Source organism: Salvelinus fontinalis, chromosome 35 (genome assembly GCF_029448725.1).
Source record: "Salvelinus fontinalis isolate EN_2023a chromosome 35, ASM2944872v1, whole genome shotgun sequence".
NCBI lineage: Eukaryota > Metazoa > Chordata > Actinopteri > Salmoniformes > Salmonidae > Salvelinus > Salvelinus fontinalis.
Window position 1 is genome coordinate 18267218 of NC_074699.1, and position 20588 is coordinate 18287805.

At 46.4% G+C, this 20588-nt stretch overlaps 1 protein-coding gene across 1 annotated transcript in view; it reads left to right on the forward strand.

Annotated features, from left to right (window-relative positions):
* LOC129834434 (potassium/sodium hyperpolarization-activated cyclic nucleotide-gated channel 4-like) overlaps positions 1–13798 on the forward strand; it is a 92389-nt gene extending 78591 nt beyond the window's left edge. The window contains exons 7-8 of the mRNA XM_055899408.1: positions 4142–4306; positions 7003–13798. Coding sequence (XP_055755383.1) covers positions 4142–4306; positions 7003–8951 — 2114 coding nt within the window. The 3' untranslated portion in view covers positions 8952–13798. The remainder of the gene's footprint in view (positions 1–4141; positions 4307–7002) is intronic.
* Positions 13799–20588: the final 6790 nt, after the last annotated feature.

Consider the following 20588-nt stretch of genomic DNA (forward strand, 5'->3'; position numbering starts at 1 on the left):
TTGTCGTACCCTCTTCACGGCTGTGTTGGTGTGTTTGGACCATGATAGGTCCTTAGTGATGTGGACACCGAGGAACTTGAAGCTCTTGAACCGCACCACTACAGCCCCGTCGATGCAGTCCACAATATGTTCCTTTGTCTTGCTCACATTGAGGGAAAGGTTGTTGTCCTGGCGCCACACTGCCAGGTCTCTGACCTCCTCCCTATAGGCTGCCTCATCGTCGTCGGTGATCAGGCCCACCGCCGTCGCGTCGTCGGCAAACTTAATGACGGTGTTGGAGTCGTCCGTAGCATCCTTCCTGTTTCTCCCATTTCACATCCCATTTGAATTGGAGCAATTTCATTTACACTCCAAGCACACAGTGTAGTAGACAGTTATTACTGTATGTGTTTCACTCCAATTATGAAATCAATTTTCTTCCTTGAAGAGCAGCTAAGACAGACGAGAGAAAGAAACACGCCACTACATCATATACACAGACCTGGACAAAGTAAGCCTGTTCAGTGATTTCATGCAGGATTTTTGTACTATTGCGTCAGACTGTAATAGTGAGTCAGCATAGAGATTAAACCATTCATACATAATTTGACTGTTAATGATGTACTAGCAAGAGGAGTTTGTGCTTGAGCAGGGTAGAACAGAGGTCACAGTGCCTTTAGATGCACCATCGAATAAATGTTAGTTTCATAGCCGACGTAGGCTGCGAGCAAAATCAATTAGTCAATTACAATTAGTGCTTCGGGACTTTCACAGTACAGCAGAGCAGCAATGTTTAAACACAGAAAGAACCACATGAGGATGTTTGCCTTTAAAGTCAATAGCTTTTATTAGCAATAACACATATGGATAGGGAGCGACAAATTTCCTCAAATAAACTCAGGAAAAAAGAAACATCTTTTCACTGTCAACTGCGTTTATTTTCAGCAAACTTAACATGTGAAAATATCTGTATAAACATAACAAGATTCAACAACTGACACAAACTGAACAAGTTGCACAGACATGTGACTAACAGAAATTTAATAATGTGTCCCTGAACAAAGGGGGGGTCAAAATCAAAAGTAACAGTCAGTATCTGGTGTGGCCACCAGCTGCATTAAGTACTGCAGTGCATCTCCTCCTCATGGACTGCACCAGATTTGCCAGTTCTTGCTGTGAGATGTTACCCCACTCGTCCACCAAGGCAACTGCAAGTTCCCAGACATTTCTTGGAGGAATGGCCCTAGCCCTCACCCTCCGATCCAACAGGTCCCAGACGTGCTCAATGGGATTGAGATCCGGGCTCTTCGCTGGCCATGGCAGAACACTGACATTCCTGTCTTGCAGGATATCACGCACAGAACGAACAGTATGGCTGGTGGCATTGTCATGCTGGAGGGTCATGTCAGGATGAGCCTGCAGGAAGGGTACCACATAAGGGAGGAGAATGTCTTCCCTGTAACGCACAGCGTTGAGATTGCCTGCAATGACAACAAGCTCAGTCCGATGATGCTGTGACACACCGCCCCAGACCATGACGGACCCTCCACCTCCAAATCGATCCCGATCCAGAGTACAGGCCTCGGTGTCGCGCTCATTCCTTCGACGATAAACGCAAATCCGACCATCACCCCTGGTGAGACAAAACCACGACACATCAGTGAAGAGCACTTTTTGCCAGTCCTGTCTGGTCCAGCGACGGTGGGTTTGTGCCCATAGGCAACCTTGTTGCCAGTGATGTCTGGTGAGGACCTGCCTTACAACAGGCCTACAAGCCCTCAGTCCAGCCTTTCTCAGCCTATTGCGGACAATCTGAGCACTGATGGAGGGATTGTGCGTTCCTGCTGTAACTAGGGCAGTTGTTGTTGCCATCCTGTACCTGTCCCGCAGGTGTGATGTTCGGATGTACCAATCCTGTGTAGGTGTTGTTACACGTGGTCTGCCACTGCGAGGACAAACAGCTGTCCATCCTGTCTTCCTGTAGAACTGTCTTAGGCGTCTCACAGTACGGACATTGCAATTTATTTCCCTGGCCACATCTGCAGTCCTCATGCCTCCTTGCAGCATGCCTAAGGCACATTCACGCAGATGAGCAGAGACCCTGGGCATCTTTCTTTTGGTGTTTTTCAGAGTCAGTAGAAAGGCCTCTTTGGTGTCCTACGTTTTCATAGCTGTGACCTTAATTGCCTACCGTCTGTAAGCTGTTAGTGTCTTAACGACCGTTCCACAGGTGCATGTTCATTAATTGTTTATGGTTCATTGAACAAGCATGGGAAACAGTGTTTAAACCCTTTACAATGAAGATCTGTGAAGTTATTTGGATTTTTACGAATTATCGTTGAAAGACAGGGTCCTGAAAATGGGACGTTTCTTTTTTTGCTGAGTTTATGACCAGGCGTCCATGTATAATGACTCATCTTTAGTTCTGATATGGGTCCAACTCAGTGTTCCTCTGTCAGGGTCACAGGGTTTGTCCCTCCATTTATCCCAGGTTCTCCAGGATTGAGTGTTAATCTCTCATTGTTTAGCGTTGAGCTCTAGCTGCTACTCATTGCTCCATGCTGGGTCTTCTACAGTCAGAGTTCAGATACCAGTGCTAAGAGTCTGGGCTTTACATCCTCTTCTCTTAAGACAGGCAGATAAGGCTGGAAGAAAGGCTCTGCAGCTCAGTGTCTCATCTCAGCAGTGCTGGTTTCAGCCAGAAAGCCACGAGGCAAAAGGATTTAATACAGCCAGGCAGGGCAGGACGCTGCTCTCCAGAGGGGATTACAGGGAGCAGAGCAGGCCTGCAGAAAACGGACCCCCAACACAGGCCCGAGCCAGAGCTGACCTGGGAGCACACACAAACACACAAATGGGGTTACCCAGCAGCGCAGACACACACAACTCCCTCTCTCTCACACACACACACACACAGGATGAGCTGCACATGTTGTTTTTCATTAGGACAGACATGGTCAGGGACAAGGAGGCTTTGGCTGGCTGGGTATCTGGCTGCACTAGAGAGAAGGCAGAAGCCCTCATCCTCTCTAACCCGCCATGCACTGTGCAATACACAGAGAGGCAGTATGAGAGGGGAAACGAGAGGGGAGAGCGAGAGCGAGAGAGAAAAACAGATTAGTGAGAAGTGAGATTCAAAGTGATATGATGGAAGAGGGATTCCTAGTAAATGTTACATAGGGAGCAGTAGAAAGGCAATTAATTTTGCAGCAACTGAGAATTGAAAAGAAGAGTGTGGCGTTGGAAAAGGCTTTTTCTGAGAAAGACTAAGTGTTATCGTGGGATTGGGACTGAGAGTTGGAGAGTAGATGAAAGTGAGAGTCGGAGAGTTGCCCACAAGTGGGATGTGTGTGATTGTGACAGAAAAGCACATGGCACGCATACTGTAAATTCAAACACACACACTCACAACACACACACACCCGCGGCAGGCATACGGCATAGGGGTGCTGTTGATACCAGAGCTCCACAGCACGGCTGACTGTTAAATGGAACATTATTCTCCTGATCTGGCATGACAGAGGAGGTCTAGCAGACCTCTAAGCTTTCAAAATGGCATTTAGTGCTTCAGCTGTGGATTACAGAAAATTCTCATTTGTAATGCTAAAAAGGAGAGGGGAAAAAACTGTTCAGCACAGGGGTAGGCGTCCCTGGTCCTGGAGTGCCGCAGGCACTTCATGTTTTTGACCTGGAAGACCAGGTGTGTTGAATTTAGGCCATCACTGAACTGATCAAGTAGATTAGTTGGTCTGGTGTGGTGCCTAGTTGGAACCTAATCCTGCAGTACCTGTGGCACTCCAGGAACACGGTTGCCTACCCCTGGTTCAGCGGTTCACGTTTTTGTTCCCCATTTTCGCCATCATAAACGGTAAGTGGGACAATAGTGATATTTATCTATTTTTCACAGCAGCGTGTGTCATCCCTTCAGGTCTAGTTTACACATGAGAGAATTCAGTCGGGGTGATACATGTCATAGGAAACATTAGGTCTTAATACTTCTGTCAGCCTTCACAAAGATTTCCCTGACATTTGATAAGAAGTGGACCAACGTTGGCATAACATCAGCCCTACTCGACAACAGGATCTCTACCTTGACCATAGTGAACATGTCACCATGACGTCATAGTGTGTCGACTTTCCTCTCTTCCTGTGTCCTGTGCAGAGATCTGTCTGTTGACGCGGGGTAGAAGAACAGCCAGCGTCAGAGCAGACACCTACTGCCGTCTGTACTCTCTGTCTGTGGACAACTTCAACGAGGTCCTGGAAGAGTACCCCATGATGAGACGGGCCTTCGAGACCGTGGCTCTGGACCGGCTGGACCGCATAGGTAAGAGACTATATATAGTACAACATGACTTTCAACTCCATATGTATCAGCTGATCGTTACAGCCAATCATCCGCCTCTCCACTGTCAAGTATTGTGAAGTATGAATGTATTCAAAGACGTGTTACAGTCCCCAGGTAACACTCTGTACTAGATTGCCACTGGTTAAAATCCCGGATGGAACAAATGAAACGTGATGTTGTAGTAAATGGATATGGATTGGCTGAGTAAATTACAAAGTGGAGTCAGCTGCCGGTCACTGTACTGTACATGGAGGTGTCTGTCTGAGAATCAAACACAGATGTGCCAAAGCTGAGGAATCCTCTGGAGGGGAGCTGTTTCCAGCTAAGTGAGCAGCCAGAGAAGAGGAGAGGAGGCCATGCAGTCAGTGTTTGTGTATGTTAGTGACCTGCTCAGGGCCAGTTGGACCAGTAGGCAAGGCAAACAGATGTGTCATATTAGCTCAGATGCCTCCACCCTCCCACGCTGGCCTCCACACATCTGGCACCGTGGGCCCTGGCTGCCAGGGAGGAGGGACGGATGGGCACCACAGAGCGAGGAGAGGAGACAACTCTCTCTATTCTACAGGATATTGTTTTATCATCTCATGTGATAATCTCTCCAGGCAGGGACAGTGATGTAAGTTAAAGAGAGGAAAACCCCCTGGTGGTGGTGAAGAACTCACTATATATAGCTCACCTAGTTGTTCTCGTGAAAAGTATAAGTGTATTTAGTTTGGTTAGTTATATACAATTTACATAACAGACAGTGACAGATAAAATGTCCGGTGCTAACAGTAAGAGAATGGATCATCTCACATCTGTTGTATTGGCCCTAAAGAACAGGGGAGGTAGGTGTTTGGAATACAGTAGTTAAGTACATATAATACTGGTTATTTTCATACTAGCACCACTTCAGTGACGTGTACAGCGTGTGCACTGATATGACACTTCATTCAGTTCTCAGCCAGCCCAGACAAATAGAAGATTCACAATAAATGTCAGCACGCCTCGATCATAACTGAACTATCTCTGCATTCTTCATTATGGCCCTGGGTATGTCTCTAATGAAATGTTGAACAATGGCTGCAGGCAAGGGGCTCTTTCTTTGGTGAAAATGGCTGCTTTGAAGCGATGAGGGAAAGCCTCCTCCTCCTGCCTCCAATATCAACCTCTCCTGGTCCTGATGCCTGATGCCTTTGTGTCTGCATGTTGTAAATAGATGGTGTTCACCTTTCCCCAGCCCTCCTGCATAATGAAGTCATTCACACAGCGATGCCCTACTAATTAATTACTGTCTTAATGGACCCTGTGCAATCGGATCAGAGCTGGGCCTGCTACGGCGTCGGGGTCAGGGCGGACCGACAGACAGCCCCCAGCACTGCTCCCCCTAATCGCCAGCCTCTCATATCTGAAATGGAGAGAGATTGATCTGGGCCTAATTGCATTGACAGTAGTGAGCTGAGCGTGCGGGTACTGTACGATTTCAATCCCACCACATAGCACCAGCCTTTCAGGATTAGTGCTTTAGAACAAACGGTGAATTAACCCTGTCACTGCTGGCATGTCCACCTAAGATGGATAGGGCCAGAGTTGAGTTCAACTTTTTGTTACTTAGCTTGTCTTGTCATAGAGAGCTATTTCAGGCCATCCCCATCCTGTCTCTGTAATCTGGTGAGTGGCTGACCCCTGACCCCTCCACCACTGGCCATGGAGCTCTGGCCATCCAATGACAGCAGAGGAGCACTGCCCTACACTGTGAAATCACTGACGTTAGTGTGAACACTGACCAGCCCCTCATTCTTTCCATATCAGTCAGCCATGTCCCCATTCAGAGCCGTGTTTCATCTGCATTCACTTTGGCTCTTATCTACGGCTCCACAGTAAGAGCTAGTCAAACAAACACACACACACAGCCTGCTGGAGCTATCATGCTTCCTCTGTGTTATTCCCCTTGGTAGGCTACGTCCCCCCCCCCCCCTCTCTCTCTCTCTCTCTCCCTCTCTCTCTCCCTCTCTCCTCCAAGTTTCAGCCAGGGTTTCTCTTTTCAAGCTCTGTTCTTGTGCTCGGTGCTGTTAGGGAGAAGTGCTTCAGAATGCAGCGACCGTGTGACATAGGAATCAAAGAGGAGTCTGGGAGTAGGCTGATCACAGCCATTCTGACGCCCTTTAATAGTCAATGTGCAGCCTAGGGGCTAAAACTCAGTAAGACTCAGTGGCCTTTGTTGGCAAATGTGTTGCTTGTTCACAGGATCAGAGGTGATTATGATGTAGCTGGTTATTGTGCAGTAGGGCCAGGCAGTGTGTGGCTAACTGTATAGTGAAAAAATCATGTCTAAATCAGATGCAATTCCAAAGTGTTTCACTAACTAACTGGACGATCCAGCTAATTGTACTGTGTCTGTCTGTCTGTCTGTCTGTCTGTCTGTCTGTCTGTCTGTCTGTCTGTCTGTCTGTCTGTCTGTCTGTCTGTCTGTGTCTGTCTGTCTGTCTGTCTGTCTGTCTGTCTGTCTGTCTGTCTGTCTGTCTGTCTGTCTGTCTGTCTGTCTGTCTGTCTGTGTCTGTCTGTCTGTCTGTCTGTCTGTGTCTCTGTCTCTGTCTGTCTCTGTCTGTCTCTGTCTGTCTCTGTCTGTCTGTCTGTCTGTCTGTCTGTCTGTCTGTCTGTCTGTCTGTCTGTCTGTCTGTCTGTCTGTCTCACAGGGAAGAAGAATTCCCTCCTGCAGCACAAGGTGCAGCATGACCTGAGCTCCGGCGTTCTCAACTACCAGGAGAACGAGATCATCCAGCAGATTGTGCAGCATGACAGAGACATGGCCACCTGCGCCCACCTACTCCAGAACATTCCTCCACCTCAGCCCCCGTCTTCGGGGCACACCCCCGTCATCTGGGCTCCCCTCATCCAGGCACCCCTGCAGGCTGCTGCCGCCACCACTTCTGTTGCCATCGCCTTGACGCACCACCCCCACCTCCCACACCTCCCCGCCGCGCTCTTCCGCCCGCCGGTCACGGTCCTGGGCTCCAGGAACCTCCAGGACCCTCCCCCTGATCGGCTGAAGAAGTTCCACACGTGGGCGCCCACCTCCTCCATGGGGCCTGACTCCCCTTCCAGCACCCCATCTAAACTGCACTGCTCTGGGATGGACACAGCCCTGCTGGCCTCCTTCCGGGCCCACCACACGACTCAGGGGTCAGGGGCAGCCAGCTCCAGTCAGCAGGCGTCCAGCAGCAGTGGAACCCAGCCTGGGCCTACCGGGGCCTCCGCCTTTCCCTTTGGGCCTTTCTCCTCCTCTGGGGGCTCTCCCTCCCACAGCACGGCCCAGAGCACGGCCCAGCTTCACTCACAGCCCCAGACGCAGCAGCCATTCCGCTGCACCACCCCGCCTCTCGCTGCCCTCTTCCAGCAGGGAGCCATGGGGGGAGCCGTGGGGACAGGGATGGGTGGAGCAACAGGGGGAGCTATAGGGGGGGCTACAGGTTGGTCTTCAGGAGGCGCTACCGGAGGTGAAATAGGGTGGGTTGCTGAGGGGGCCACGGGTGGGAAAATAAGAAGGGCCACTGGTTGGGGTAGACGTGGGTCTATAGAAGGATATACTACTGGAGGGCATATAGGAGGAGCCACTGAGGGGTATTCAGGAGGGGCTAGTGGTGGGCACATTAGAGGAACTAGTGGAGGCCATATAGGAGCTGGTGGAGCAATGGGAGGGGCAGCTGGAGGGCATATAGGAGAGGCAATGGGAGGGGCTACAAGTGGAATGACAATTGGAGTTCTGGGTACCTCTAGTTCTGGTTGTAGTATCAGCCCCCAGTCCACTGGTTCATCCAGCAACATGAACCCCTGTCAGCTGCTCCACAGCCAGCTGCCCCCCAAGCCTCCACAGGTGGGCTCCCTGCAGCAGTTTGCAGGCGGGGGTAGGACTCCTTGTGGGTTCTACCACCTCCCCCCTCCAGGCTCCCCATCCTCCTCCTCCACCCAGCAGGCCCCAGAGGGCTCCCCGTCTCCCCTGACTCAGTTCAGCCTGGCAGGCTTACAGTCTGGCCTGGTCCCTCAGCTGTCCCTGGAGAGGTCTGCCCTGGCCTCGTTGGCCCAGTACGGCTCAGGTAACGGCTCGCCCTGCTACACCCCCCTGGGGCCTAGCCCCACGGTCCAAAGCCCAGTCACAGGAAGGACTTTCCACTACAGTGACTCGTCCAGTGCCACGGGGTCCCACAGCTCTCTGCTCATGCCCCAGACCTCCCTCCCCAGCCAGCAGCACACAGCCGGCAGTGAGTCTCTGCTGGGGCTGGGCAGCTTCTCTGAGGATATGAAACTATTGTCCTGTTCTAACCCCTCCCTGCCCCAGGATGTGGCCCAGGCCATGGGATACTCCTCACTCCCACGCTCCTCACCCCCTCGCACCTCGCCCCCACGCTCCTCCATGGAGCCAGGATACTGCCTCTCCTCGCCCTACTCCTCCCCCATCCTAGTTCCAAAACCCTGTAGCTCGGTGTCAGGGCACATGGCTCCTCCTGTCCCTGCCCAGATGTCTCCAGGACACCTGCAGCACCAGACTCAGTCCCCCGTGGCCTCCCCGGCCCTGCCGCCACGGAAAGGCTCGGCAGCCCACTCTGAACTAGAACCTGTCCGCTCCAAACTAACCTCCAATTTGTGAGGTTTGATCACACCCTCCTGTGCACCCTCCCTGGACTAGTACACAAACGATCTTCCTGTATGATGTCATTCTTTTTTAGGCTTCACTGTGTTCTAATCGTTATCATTTCCACCATCTTAATATTACTGTGATTTTAAAAGATGACACTTAACCAGGTAACTTCGAGCTCCCTAGTCTACTGCTCTTTCTTTGTTTTTGTTTTGTCCTCGTCCCTTTTTTATTCATGCGTATATACATAGAAATATATTTAAAATATATGCTAATCAAGGGACAGGAGGGTGTGAACAGAAAATGATATCCATTTAAGAGATGGTCATTTCTTTGTTTCTAACTATGCCAAATTCATATGATGGGGTTTGGTTTGATGGTTAGATTGACAACACAATAGTACTTTTTTGCAGGAACCTATGCACTAATACCTGCATGTATAGAAGCTTTTTTGTGTGTTTTAAAAGAACAGAATCAACCATTTCAGCGGAAAATACATGCTTCAATAAGAGCAGACAATGTATTTTTTCATCCTATACAGGATCACATATTGTTGATCCTTAATCATCTATTATCGATTATATTACTTATTTATCCACTGTATAGACTTTACGAAACCTTCCGAGGTGGAGAAGAGATTTTAGGAAACCAAAAAGACTTGGGGTGATCAATCTGCCTCCTCTTTGGCCTGTGTGTCGTTGTATTGTCGTAGTATTGGGGGGTGTTGAGTGGGCTACAGGCCCTCCATCCCTGTAGTGAGACAGTATGATGTGTTAGTGATAGGCTTCCTGCAGTGTCCTCAACCCTGTCCTAACAAATTCACTTTGTCTTCCAAGCTCATCATGCCGCAAATGTTTTGGATGGACAAGGACAAGTTGAGCCCTGCAATCTGTGTGCTAGTGGACAGAGTGTGTGCATTTATGTGTGTGTGATAGTGACTGAGTGTGAGTGTGTGTTTGAGTGTGTGTCTGTGTGTTTAAGAGATAGAGAGAAAGAGAGGGAGAGTAGTCTAATGCAAGGCAAGAGCTTGCCAGACTAACCAAGGGGGGTTTTGCCTTTTCACAAAACTAGGACTACCATCCCAGCTTGTGTGTGGAGTTGTGTACCTCCAGGACCCTTCAATCTCTCAATGCTAGAAAAGACTACACTCACTAGTGCTCCCAGAGCCGTCAATCACACATACTTCACAGTCAGATAATGTAGCAAACACACAGGAAATAGACAATTTGGACATAAGCAATTACGTTTATTATTGTAATGATATCAGATACCTGTGTGCTGCTTGATAGAAAAGATCTTACCACTCCACATTACTATCCACAGCTGCTATACGGTCAACGTAGACATTCTCCCACATTGAATGGCAGTGTTCAGTTAAACATGTTGAATGTATGTACATTTCATTTATTTTTGTTTAGAATAAATATGGGTTATGCAGTTTTACATCAAGGAGGTACAGACAGGAAGACGGGTCATGACAGAATAGAAATGGTAGTTGTGGACAATTTCATAGTCCTGTATGTTGAGATTAATCCCAGCGGACAAGAATGGTTGAAATTACATAATTCCAGCCAGATAACATGACGTAATTTCAACCGAATATCTTGACGTCATTTCAACCAGATAACATGACGTCATTCCATCCAGATAACATGATGTCATTCCATCCAGATAACATGACGTAATTTCAACCGAATATCTTGACGTCATTTCAACCAGATAACATGACGTCATTCCATCCAGATAACATGACGTCATTCCATCCAGATAACATGACTTCATTCCATCCAGATAACATGACGTCATTCCATCCAGATAACATGACTTAATTTCAACCAGATAACATGACTTCATTCCATCCAGATAACATGACGTCATTCCATCCAGATAACATGACGTCATTCCATCCAGATAACATGACTTCATTCCATCCAGATAACATGACGTCATTTCAACCAGATAACATGACGTCATTCCATCCAGATAACATGACGTCATTCCATCCAGATAACATGACGTCATTTCAACCAGATAACATGACGTCATTCCATCCAGATAACATGACTTAATTTCAACCAGATAACATGACGTCATTCCATCCAGATAACATGACGTCATTCCATCCAGATAACATGACGTAATTTCAACCAGATAACATGACGTCATTTCATCCAGATAACATGACGTCATTCCATCCAGATAACATGACTTAATTTCAACCAGATAACATGACGTCATTTCATCCAGATAACATGACGTCATTCCATCCAGATAACATGACTTAATTTCAACCAGATAACATGACGTCATTCCATCCAGATAACATGACGTCATTCCATCCAGATAACATGACTTAATTTCAACCAGATAACATGACGTCATTGCATCCAGATAACATGACTTAATTTCAACCAGATAACATGACGTCATTCCATCCAGATAACATGACGTCATTCCATCCAGATAACATGACGTCATTTCAACCAGATAACATGACGTCAATTCAACCAGATAACATGATGTCATTTCAACCAACCAGCTGTATGCCTGGCTGTATGTTCTGTATAGACAAGTAGCAGTAATCACCTCTGCCTCTCTCCACAGCCCATCATAAGGAGCAGCATGTTACCCTGGGTTCAGACAGCTAGGTCCATCTCTATCTCAGTCACACCACTCAGCCACAACACTCTTTTTTAACAACACCTCTGACCCGTGTAAGGCCAGCATGATCTTGTTGACAGAAGTGCACAGTGACCACACTCTAGTCTCTCATTACTACCTCCCTCAGCAGACCTGTAACAAGGGCTAATCACACACACACACACCCATGCACATGCATACACACACACAAGCCATGACAGTCTCCCAGTGCAAATTGCAGTGCTGAATTGAATTCATTTGAACAGGACAGTAAGATTTCTATTGATTAAAAGGGCTTTTAAAATGAGTTCTGTTCTCCCATTGGAGTGAATGCAGATCTAAAGTATCGGTTTTAAATCGTCTCTCTTTCTCTCTCTCCCTCTGTTTGTTGTTGTTGTTTTACACCTGGTCTCCGTCTGCAGCGAGGCGCTATCTATCTAGAAAGCTCTGAAATATTTATTCACTATGGGTGTCTGTCTGACGTGTGGCACCTGCCTCTCTGACAGGTCGGCTGACGGTGGGAAACCCACAGACATCACCTCAGACAGACAAACAGACAGGAAGGGAGGGAGGGAGGGGGATGCGTTTATTCTCTCAGATAGAACACTCAGCAGCGTGATTGGCTGGACACAGGGAGGGAACAGGGAAGTGATCAGCTCCAGTGGAGGAATATTGATGTCTATAGTGTGTACAGTGCAATCGTTAAAGCCTGTGACTGCTGGAGCTGTTAAAACACGAAGCTAATAGACTGCCGTGGCTGTTTCACATCTGAACAAAAAACAACAAGAACCTCAATCGGTTTGTTTATTTTCCACAATATGACCTCATTAAGTCTGAGTTGGGAAATGTGACTACTTTGGATCGGGGTTGAGGGAGCTAGTGGTTGAGACAGAGGAGTAAATGTGAGGAGACTCTGATAGATTGAAGGAATGACGTGGTTGGACAGACGGTCAGGGCGCTGACAGGTAGACAGGCAGCCCATGGGGTGCGCAGGCTGACGAGCTGCTTGTTTTCTGGGGGACGTTGAAGGCACGTCACCCCTGCCTTATGATTGTTCCTGAGCGCTCGTGGAGGTTTGTGGGAGGCAGGAGGATATTGATTTGTGGGTATTTGAGGCAGCTTTGGGTGTTGCTGAGGTAACGGTGTGTGTGCCTGTGCGTTTGTACATGTGCGTGTGTCTGTAGGAGAGATCTCAGCCCAGCGTGTTCAGCCCAGTGCCAGGGTCGATGTCTGGGAGTTGTCGGTGTCTGAAGATGGGTGGGCAGGGAAGGCACAGGTCATGGCTTAAAGAGAGATAGGCACAAGACAGTGATCGATTAGCTGGGTCTGGACCTGCCCTTGAAGACCTGGGCCATTATCACAGATAAGGAGGTGCATAGTGTGTCAATCATTCCAGTCTGTCGTTCAGGGAGCTGTCAGTGTCCCGTCTGAATGTACATGACTCTGTCTCTCACCTAGGCCACACCTCCCTAACACTGAACTGTCTGGTCTTCCTTTGATGCTATTTATTCTTCAAGTGGATTATGTTGTCTTTGGCCATGTCTACACTTGACACTTACATGCGACTTCTGCTATCAGAATAGGAAGATCGAATTGAAGAGACTGGTCTAGATGCACAAAAGTTCCATTGTGGCCTGGTTGTGTTCAGATCTGCCTGACCACTTCAGGAGGGAGTCAGGGATGCATTATGCGCAGATTTCTCCTCAGTCTGGACACAATCAGGCTACCGAAAGTGCATGCAGTGAGAGACATCATCAGCACTCTGCCCACAAGTCTCCAGAAAACTGTGTTTTGGGTGCGAGAGGCCCCTTTTCATAATAATGTTGGAGGAAATACAATACCGGTCAAAGGTTTTAGAACACCTACTCATTCAAGGGTTTTTATTTATTTTTACTGTGTTCTAAATTGTAGAATAATAGTGAAGACATCAAAACTATGAAAAAACACGTGGAATCATGTAGTAACCAAAAAAGTGTTAAACAAATCTAAATATATTATATATTTGAGATTCTTCAAATAGCCACCCTTTGCCTTGATTTGCTTTACTCACTCTTGGCATTCTCTCAACCAGCTTCATGAGGTAGTCACCTGGAATGCATTTCAATGAATAGTAGTGCCATGCTAAAACTTAATCTGTGGAATTTCTTTCCTTCTTAATGCTTTGGAGCCAGTTGTGTTGTGACAAGGTGTGTGTGTGTGTGTGTGTGTGAGGGGGGGGGGGGGGGCAAGAGCAGATAAAATAAGCAAAGACAAACGGCAGTCCATCATTACTTTAAGACATGAAGGTCAGTGAAGATGGAAAATTTCAAGAACTTTGAAAGTTTCTTCAAGGTTTCTTCAAGTTCATTACCAGCCTCAGAAATTGCAGCTCAAATAAATGCTTCACAGAGTTCAAGTAACAGACACATCTCAACATCAACTGTTCAGAGGAGACTGTGTGAATCAAGCCTTCATGGTCGAATTACTGCAAAGAAACCACTACTAAAGGACCCCAATAATAAGAAGAGACTTGCTTGTGCCAAGAAGCACGAGCAATGGACGTTAGACCGGTGGAAATTTGTCTGGGATCTGGGTCTGGGATCCAAATTTGAGATTTCTGGTTCCAACCGCTGTGTCTTTGTGAGATGCGGTGTGGGTGAACAGATGATCTCTGCATGTGTATTTCCCACCATAAAGCATGGAGGAGGAGGTGTTATGGTGTGGGGGTGCTTTGCTGGTGACACTGTCTGTGAGGCACTCTTACCCAGTATGGCTACCATAGCGTTCTGCAGCGATACGCCATCCCATCAGGTTTGCACTTAGTGGGACTATCATTTGTTTTTCAACAGGACAATGACCCAACACACCTCCAGGCTGTGTAAGGGCTATTTTACCAAGAAGGAGAGTGATGGAGTGCTGCATCAGATGACCTGGCCTCCACAATCCCCCGACCTCAACCAAATTGAGAGGGTTTGGGATGAGTTTGAGAGTGAAGGAAAAGCAGCCAACAAGTGCTCAGCATATGTGGGAACTCCTTCAAGACTGTTGTAAAAGCATTCCAGGTGAAGCTGGTTGAGAGAATGTCAAGAGTGTGCAAAGCCTTCATCAAGGCAAACAGTGGGTATTTGAAGAATCTCAAGTATAAAATATATTTTTGTTTTACACTTTTTTTGGTTACTACACGATTTCATGTGTGTCATTTTATAGTTTTGATGTCTTCACTATTATTCTACAATGTATAAAATAGTACAAATAAAGAAAAACCCTTAAATGAGTAGGTGTTCTAAAACTTTTGACCGGTAGTGTACATACCTGGCATGTGAGGAACGTGTTTGCTGGCTTCATAAATGCTAGCCAGCTAGCTAATATTTAAAAAAAGAACAATGTTTTGTTTGGCTAGAGTTATGCTAACCCGTTTGCAATCCCTTTAGCTTTGCTAGCTAGTTTGCTGGCAGAGTTTAACTTGCTAGTTAGCTACAGTATTTGGCTATTGCCATCAATTTGTTTTGTTATTATCAGATTTAGCCTGTTCCACCATTTGCAGAATGCATACTGCATTTGAATATAGCACGGGAAAAGGGAAGCCGGACACAATGTGGACACGGTAGACACATTTAAATGTAGGTGTAGACGTGTGAGGTTTTCAAACCTCCATGATCAGAATATAAAAGCTGCATGAACTGTCAAGTCTAGACATGGCCTTTGATTAATTACTGCTGATCTATGTGTAGCTTTCTATAGATTGTCTTTAAGGATGTCTGTGGGGAACAGAGGCAAACAGGCATAGCAACTTTATGTCCTTGGAGATTTCAGAGCTCATCCATAAAGACCATCTATAGTAGACTATAAATAGACTTAATTCTACAAAACAGTGAACCGTGTTTGAATTCTACATATCAGAGACTGACTCAATATACAGTAGAGTTATTTCCATTCCATTTCCCTTTTACCATCCATCCAACATGGGAAGGTTGATGTGTTGTGGAATGCCAGAGAAAACATATCAAGGACATATCAAGGACAGTGAGAGCATGCAACTAAAGACTACTCAATCCAAATACAAACAGTCCCTCCATTCTGAATTCATTTCAGGATAGGCAGACATAACCCCTGGATGTTGTCTTTCTGTAATTCAGTAAAAACAGACCAAACAGGTTTACTGTAGAATGGCAGGGTGGGAGTTGGTTCTCTTTCCTTCCTTCTGCCTGCAGATGTATGTCATTGTGTTCACCTCTGTCCAGATCACTCCAGGGCCTTAGTGTGTTAGCATGCTCTGGTCCTAGCACTAGCCAGGGCTGGAGAGCTGGAGGGAGTGGAGGGAATGGGATTCTGTGCTGCTGTTGTAGTGCTTCATCCTGGACTTTGTCTGTACGGGAGACTTGGAGAAGCTTCTCCTGGCATACCCAGCAGCATTTCACATTCATGGCGGTCTCTGTAACACAACACATTTTGATTCCATTTTTTGCCACTCCCAATTTCCGAACCTAATCTTTGCCTCCCCACTTCCCTTTGTGCTGTATTACTGGGCCGTGAATGTGGGTGGGGGAATCCAGTGGTGCACACTAAAATGAAATCAGCTGCAGTGATTGAGGATTAGATGTAACAGCAGCAGAATTGAACCTGCTATATCGGAGGCTTGGGGGGGGGGGGGGACCGTTGTGTTTACTAGACGCCTTCATAACTCATTTAGAACCACATATTCATTCTTAACCTTCAACAAACAAACCATCCCAGCCTATGTAGGCATCTGAGGCAGGGACACATGTAGCAACACATTTCAAATAGAGAAATCGCATGTGGTTAAAACTACTGTGTATGGCAGGGCCTGATGCAACTGACCTCTTTTCCACTCTACTTCGGTCAGATAGAATAACATGATAATTATGTGAGTTTAATCCCAAAGTATGCTGTTGGGAGCAGTGTTAAGGGTGCAACCCGGAAATGGCCCAGTTTAGTGAGAGTGTAGCAAATGTGAGTGCGTCAAATCAAGGATGGGTGGAACGCATGAGTGTGCAATTCAGAACCGTATCACCTAGCAACACAGAGGCGCCATGGGTGTTAGTCAAACAAGGCTGCTTTGGAGCAAGACCCTCCAGTCCTCCTCACTGGCTTAGGGGGGAAAGGGCATACAGTACATGGAGTGGAGGTGAAGGCTCAGAACCAACCTGCTTCTCTCTTACTGTAGCTTTCGTTTTGCTGAACTATGTATATCTCACATACTCTGCTGATACTTAGGATCATATGTCAATGTATATTTACGTATACAGATTTATATATTTCCATAGGACCTATTTATATTTCTGTATTTATTTTAGATTCTTAAGTGACGTCATCATCACCATGATAAAGATAAGCAATGTTCACCAAACTGTGTGTATGTACAGATTCATATCCTCATTATGGTTTTTAAAAGAAACATTGTTTGCAATGTATAATCTCTTTGACTTTGGTAATGTGCAGGAGTGGGACATGACGCGCTACGGTACATCACTCTCTATCAGATGGCTTTGTTCTGTTTTGTAACCGCAGTGACAGTCCCACAGCTGTCACACAGACACATCTCTGCCGAGGACAGTATTTTTGACTGCTTTGCTATTGATCAATGGATATCAATATATATTTTCTGTGTTTAAAATGGGAACCGTGGGATATAGCAATAAGGGAGATGTACAGGTATGTTGTGACTGGCTGTGTTTACCAGACACTGTGCTATCAGCACGACCAGCGCTGTCCACTAACAATGTGGATGATGGGGGGGTGGAGCGAAGCATAAATGGGGTTGTTGATAAGCACACATACTGCATAATATTAAAAAGGTATAGAATAAAATATAAGGAACAACTGCTTTGAGTTTTTTTCCCCATTCATTGTTTTATTCACACATGCCCTAACCAATACATTCACTAGTACATGTAGCCACACAGTTCAGTACACACTCCTGCCTTTCACATTTTCTCATCACCACTCAACACCTCTCTCTCATTTTCTCCCCTCTCTATTTTACTCTCTCTCTCTCACACATGCACACAGGCAGGACGTGAGAAGAAGTGAGGCTCCTCAGAATGCTATGCTGCATGGCAGACTGTAAAAGGGGGACTGTCTAACTCTGCCCCTGTGAGCACTCAGCCATCTGTTTCATTAGAATTCCCCCTTGAGGTAACCTTCCCTGGGAGGAGGGGAGAGGAGAGAGAGGGACTCATTGAAAGTGAAGGCCTTTTGTTTTAGATTGTCTCTTGTAATTATACAGAATTGTCCTCTCGTGAGGAGTGTGCAGACTGCCTACTAACCCTATGTTCAGAAATGAGACAAAACTCTGCATAGCAAGCAAGCCAGCATGTGAGTAGCACTTCTCCGACGTGAGACTCTCATATCCTCCGACTGTGGATATATGTGTGAATCCACAGTGACATCCATCCCACTGCCTCATAGCCCATCATCTCGGTTTCTCCTGCCATAGTGGGATGGACAGCTAGCGCTAATGCCTTTTTGTGAAGCATCTGGGATAATCTGTTCTGGGCCTCCTTGGTTCAAACTCAACAGTAATTAATCCCACTCATTGCCCTGTGAGGCCGAGGCTGGGGTAGAGCGGCTGTGTGTGTGTCTGTTTCTCTCAAGTCTTCCCTCCTTTCCAGATGATTCATTTAGACTCTCTCTCTCTATGCCGGAGCATTCTGTGGTCATGGAGGGGGCGGTAAGCAGGCCTTGACTTTTACATAAATTAAAATGTTTTCATAGTGGCATTTCAGGGGACATGGGGATTAGAGTGGATTTCAACAAACCAGAGGGATGACATTTAAGTATGCTAAAAGTCTAAGAGCTATGCTACAGTTCTGCTCTGGATCAGAAGGAATAACCTATCATTATAGAAATTCACATGAGCACAACAAAGATTCATCATTATACGGTTAAGAATTCTTAATGTTATGTTTGTTTGCCAATATCCCCTTGTAAAACGAGAAGACTGGCTTTGCATCGACTACTCATCTCTTTTCTGCAGATCTTCTCACGCTCGTGCTGAAGCATGCTGGCCTGCCCCCTTGTTTTTTGGCAGTCCCAGACATAGAACACTCAGTAACACACACAGAAACTACAGCACATCCGTATTAGTGTTTTTTTACCCCTATAAAATCCTACCGTCAAAGCCTTTTGACATCTGCCAGCATGTTCACAAATTTTGTCAAAAGGCCAACTTAGCAATGCTCCGGCCTTTGATGCGCATGGCTGAACGTTTTAAAAATGTTGTGTCGATGTGTTTATTTTGCGGGGTAGCTCCTTAAGGTATTAGGGTTCAGGGAAGTGTATGCATGATAAACCTTGAGATTAAGATGGCCACAGGCCACCCAACCTGATCCCCATTTTCACACAAAAATTTTCATTTTTCCCAATGAAACTTGTCAATGTTCATGGATGGGTACATGCCTGCCCTATTTAGAATTAGGAGAACGAGACAAGTGACATAACTGGACTATCTGTGAGTCGGTCCACTTTAGGGAAAAGGTCTTTACTGTTTTGACGTGTGCTGCTCTGGGAATTGTGTGACATTTCGCATGAGCATTAGCTCAACATAGGAGCTGTGCCTTAACTCATAAGCTTTATTGTAGGTTAGGGTGTATTTTACTGTTGTACGGGTCATGGGTCAGTATTAGAATAATTTGAGATTGTATCTCTTTGAATGTGCTTGTGCTCAATTCATCCGAGATCCCAGCAGCTACTGTATAGCACTGTCTCATGGACCATTTCAGAAATGATGTTCTGTCTTGAGCTGCATTCCCCTGAGAGATGGCAACATGAGGACAAACTGCTCAAATCATTACCCTCGCGTCTGCTAACAGTCCTCACTGTCTGTTTATGAGAGCCTGCCTTCCTCACTCAGCCAGCACACAATACTACTGTAGCTAGCTAGCTCACTAATGCTAACCCCACATAACGCTTTTTTTTGGGGGGGGGGGGTACATGTACATTATCCATTTCAAATTATAGGTTTATGAAACATGTACCCGTAGGCTGCCACTCAAAAGGAGAAAACAAATTAAGAAATACATACAGAGTTTATGTTATAAGAAATAACAGGTAAGTAACAGGTAAGAGCTAATTCTGATGTCTTAGGCTAAGCTCACATATTCATGCCTTTCAACCCAGGTTCACTACTAAACCTTCCACCCTCCTAATCTACATGGTGACATGTCTGTTAATGCTCACTTCACATAGCCCGGCCTGCCTTTTTCTATGAATGCTTCTATATAAACTGTCATCCCTGGTACTGTAATGCTAAAACTCTAGTTCTGACTGCCTGTCTGTTTTTTATAACTCATATTGGCTACAGTTAATTTGTTTTACTATCTTCTTGAGCTCTGGATAATTTCCGTATCATTTAGTCAACCTCTAAAATTGGCTACTTTGGAGTAAAAAATGAAATAGACAAAATTGGTTTAAGAAACATTTTCTTATTTAATTTAACTTCAATAACAATAATTATTTGTGGCTGGTGATCCCTGTACAGTGTCTTCCTCCTCCTCCCACCTTCCTGAGCTAAGCCCTGGGCATGGCGAGGAAGGATCTCCATAGCCTTCTCCCCCATGGCTCTGCTCTGGAAAGATTCCTCTCTTCTGACCCTCCTCTCTCTCACTCTGTTTGTGACGGAAGGGTAAATGCTACTCAACAGAAGCCCCCACTGTCCCCTGCTCCCAGTTCCCTGCTTATCATATTAGCCCAAGCTCTTGAGTGTCTCTGTAACAGGGTCTTCCTTGAACCGAGCGGGAGAAAACAGTCCTGGGTGGCTAGACGGCCATACCATAAATCATGTAGACTCAAATAATTTGAAGAAACCGTAAATGGCCTTGGCTTGTACACCAAGCTCACCTACTGTAGCAGAGCTTCTGGAACACCTGTAAAGGAGGCTTGTGTTCCTGAAATGGTGCCTTTACCCTTCCTTTACTTAAACTATTCAGGTGGAGAAAACGGCCTCTTTCTGTATCTCAACCTCTGAGCCCCACAAGAAGCAGTTTAGAGCATCTGAGGATAAGATTACCA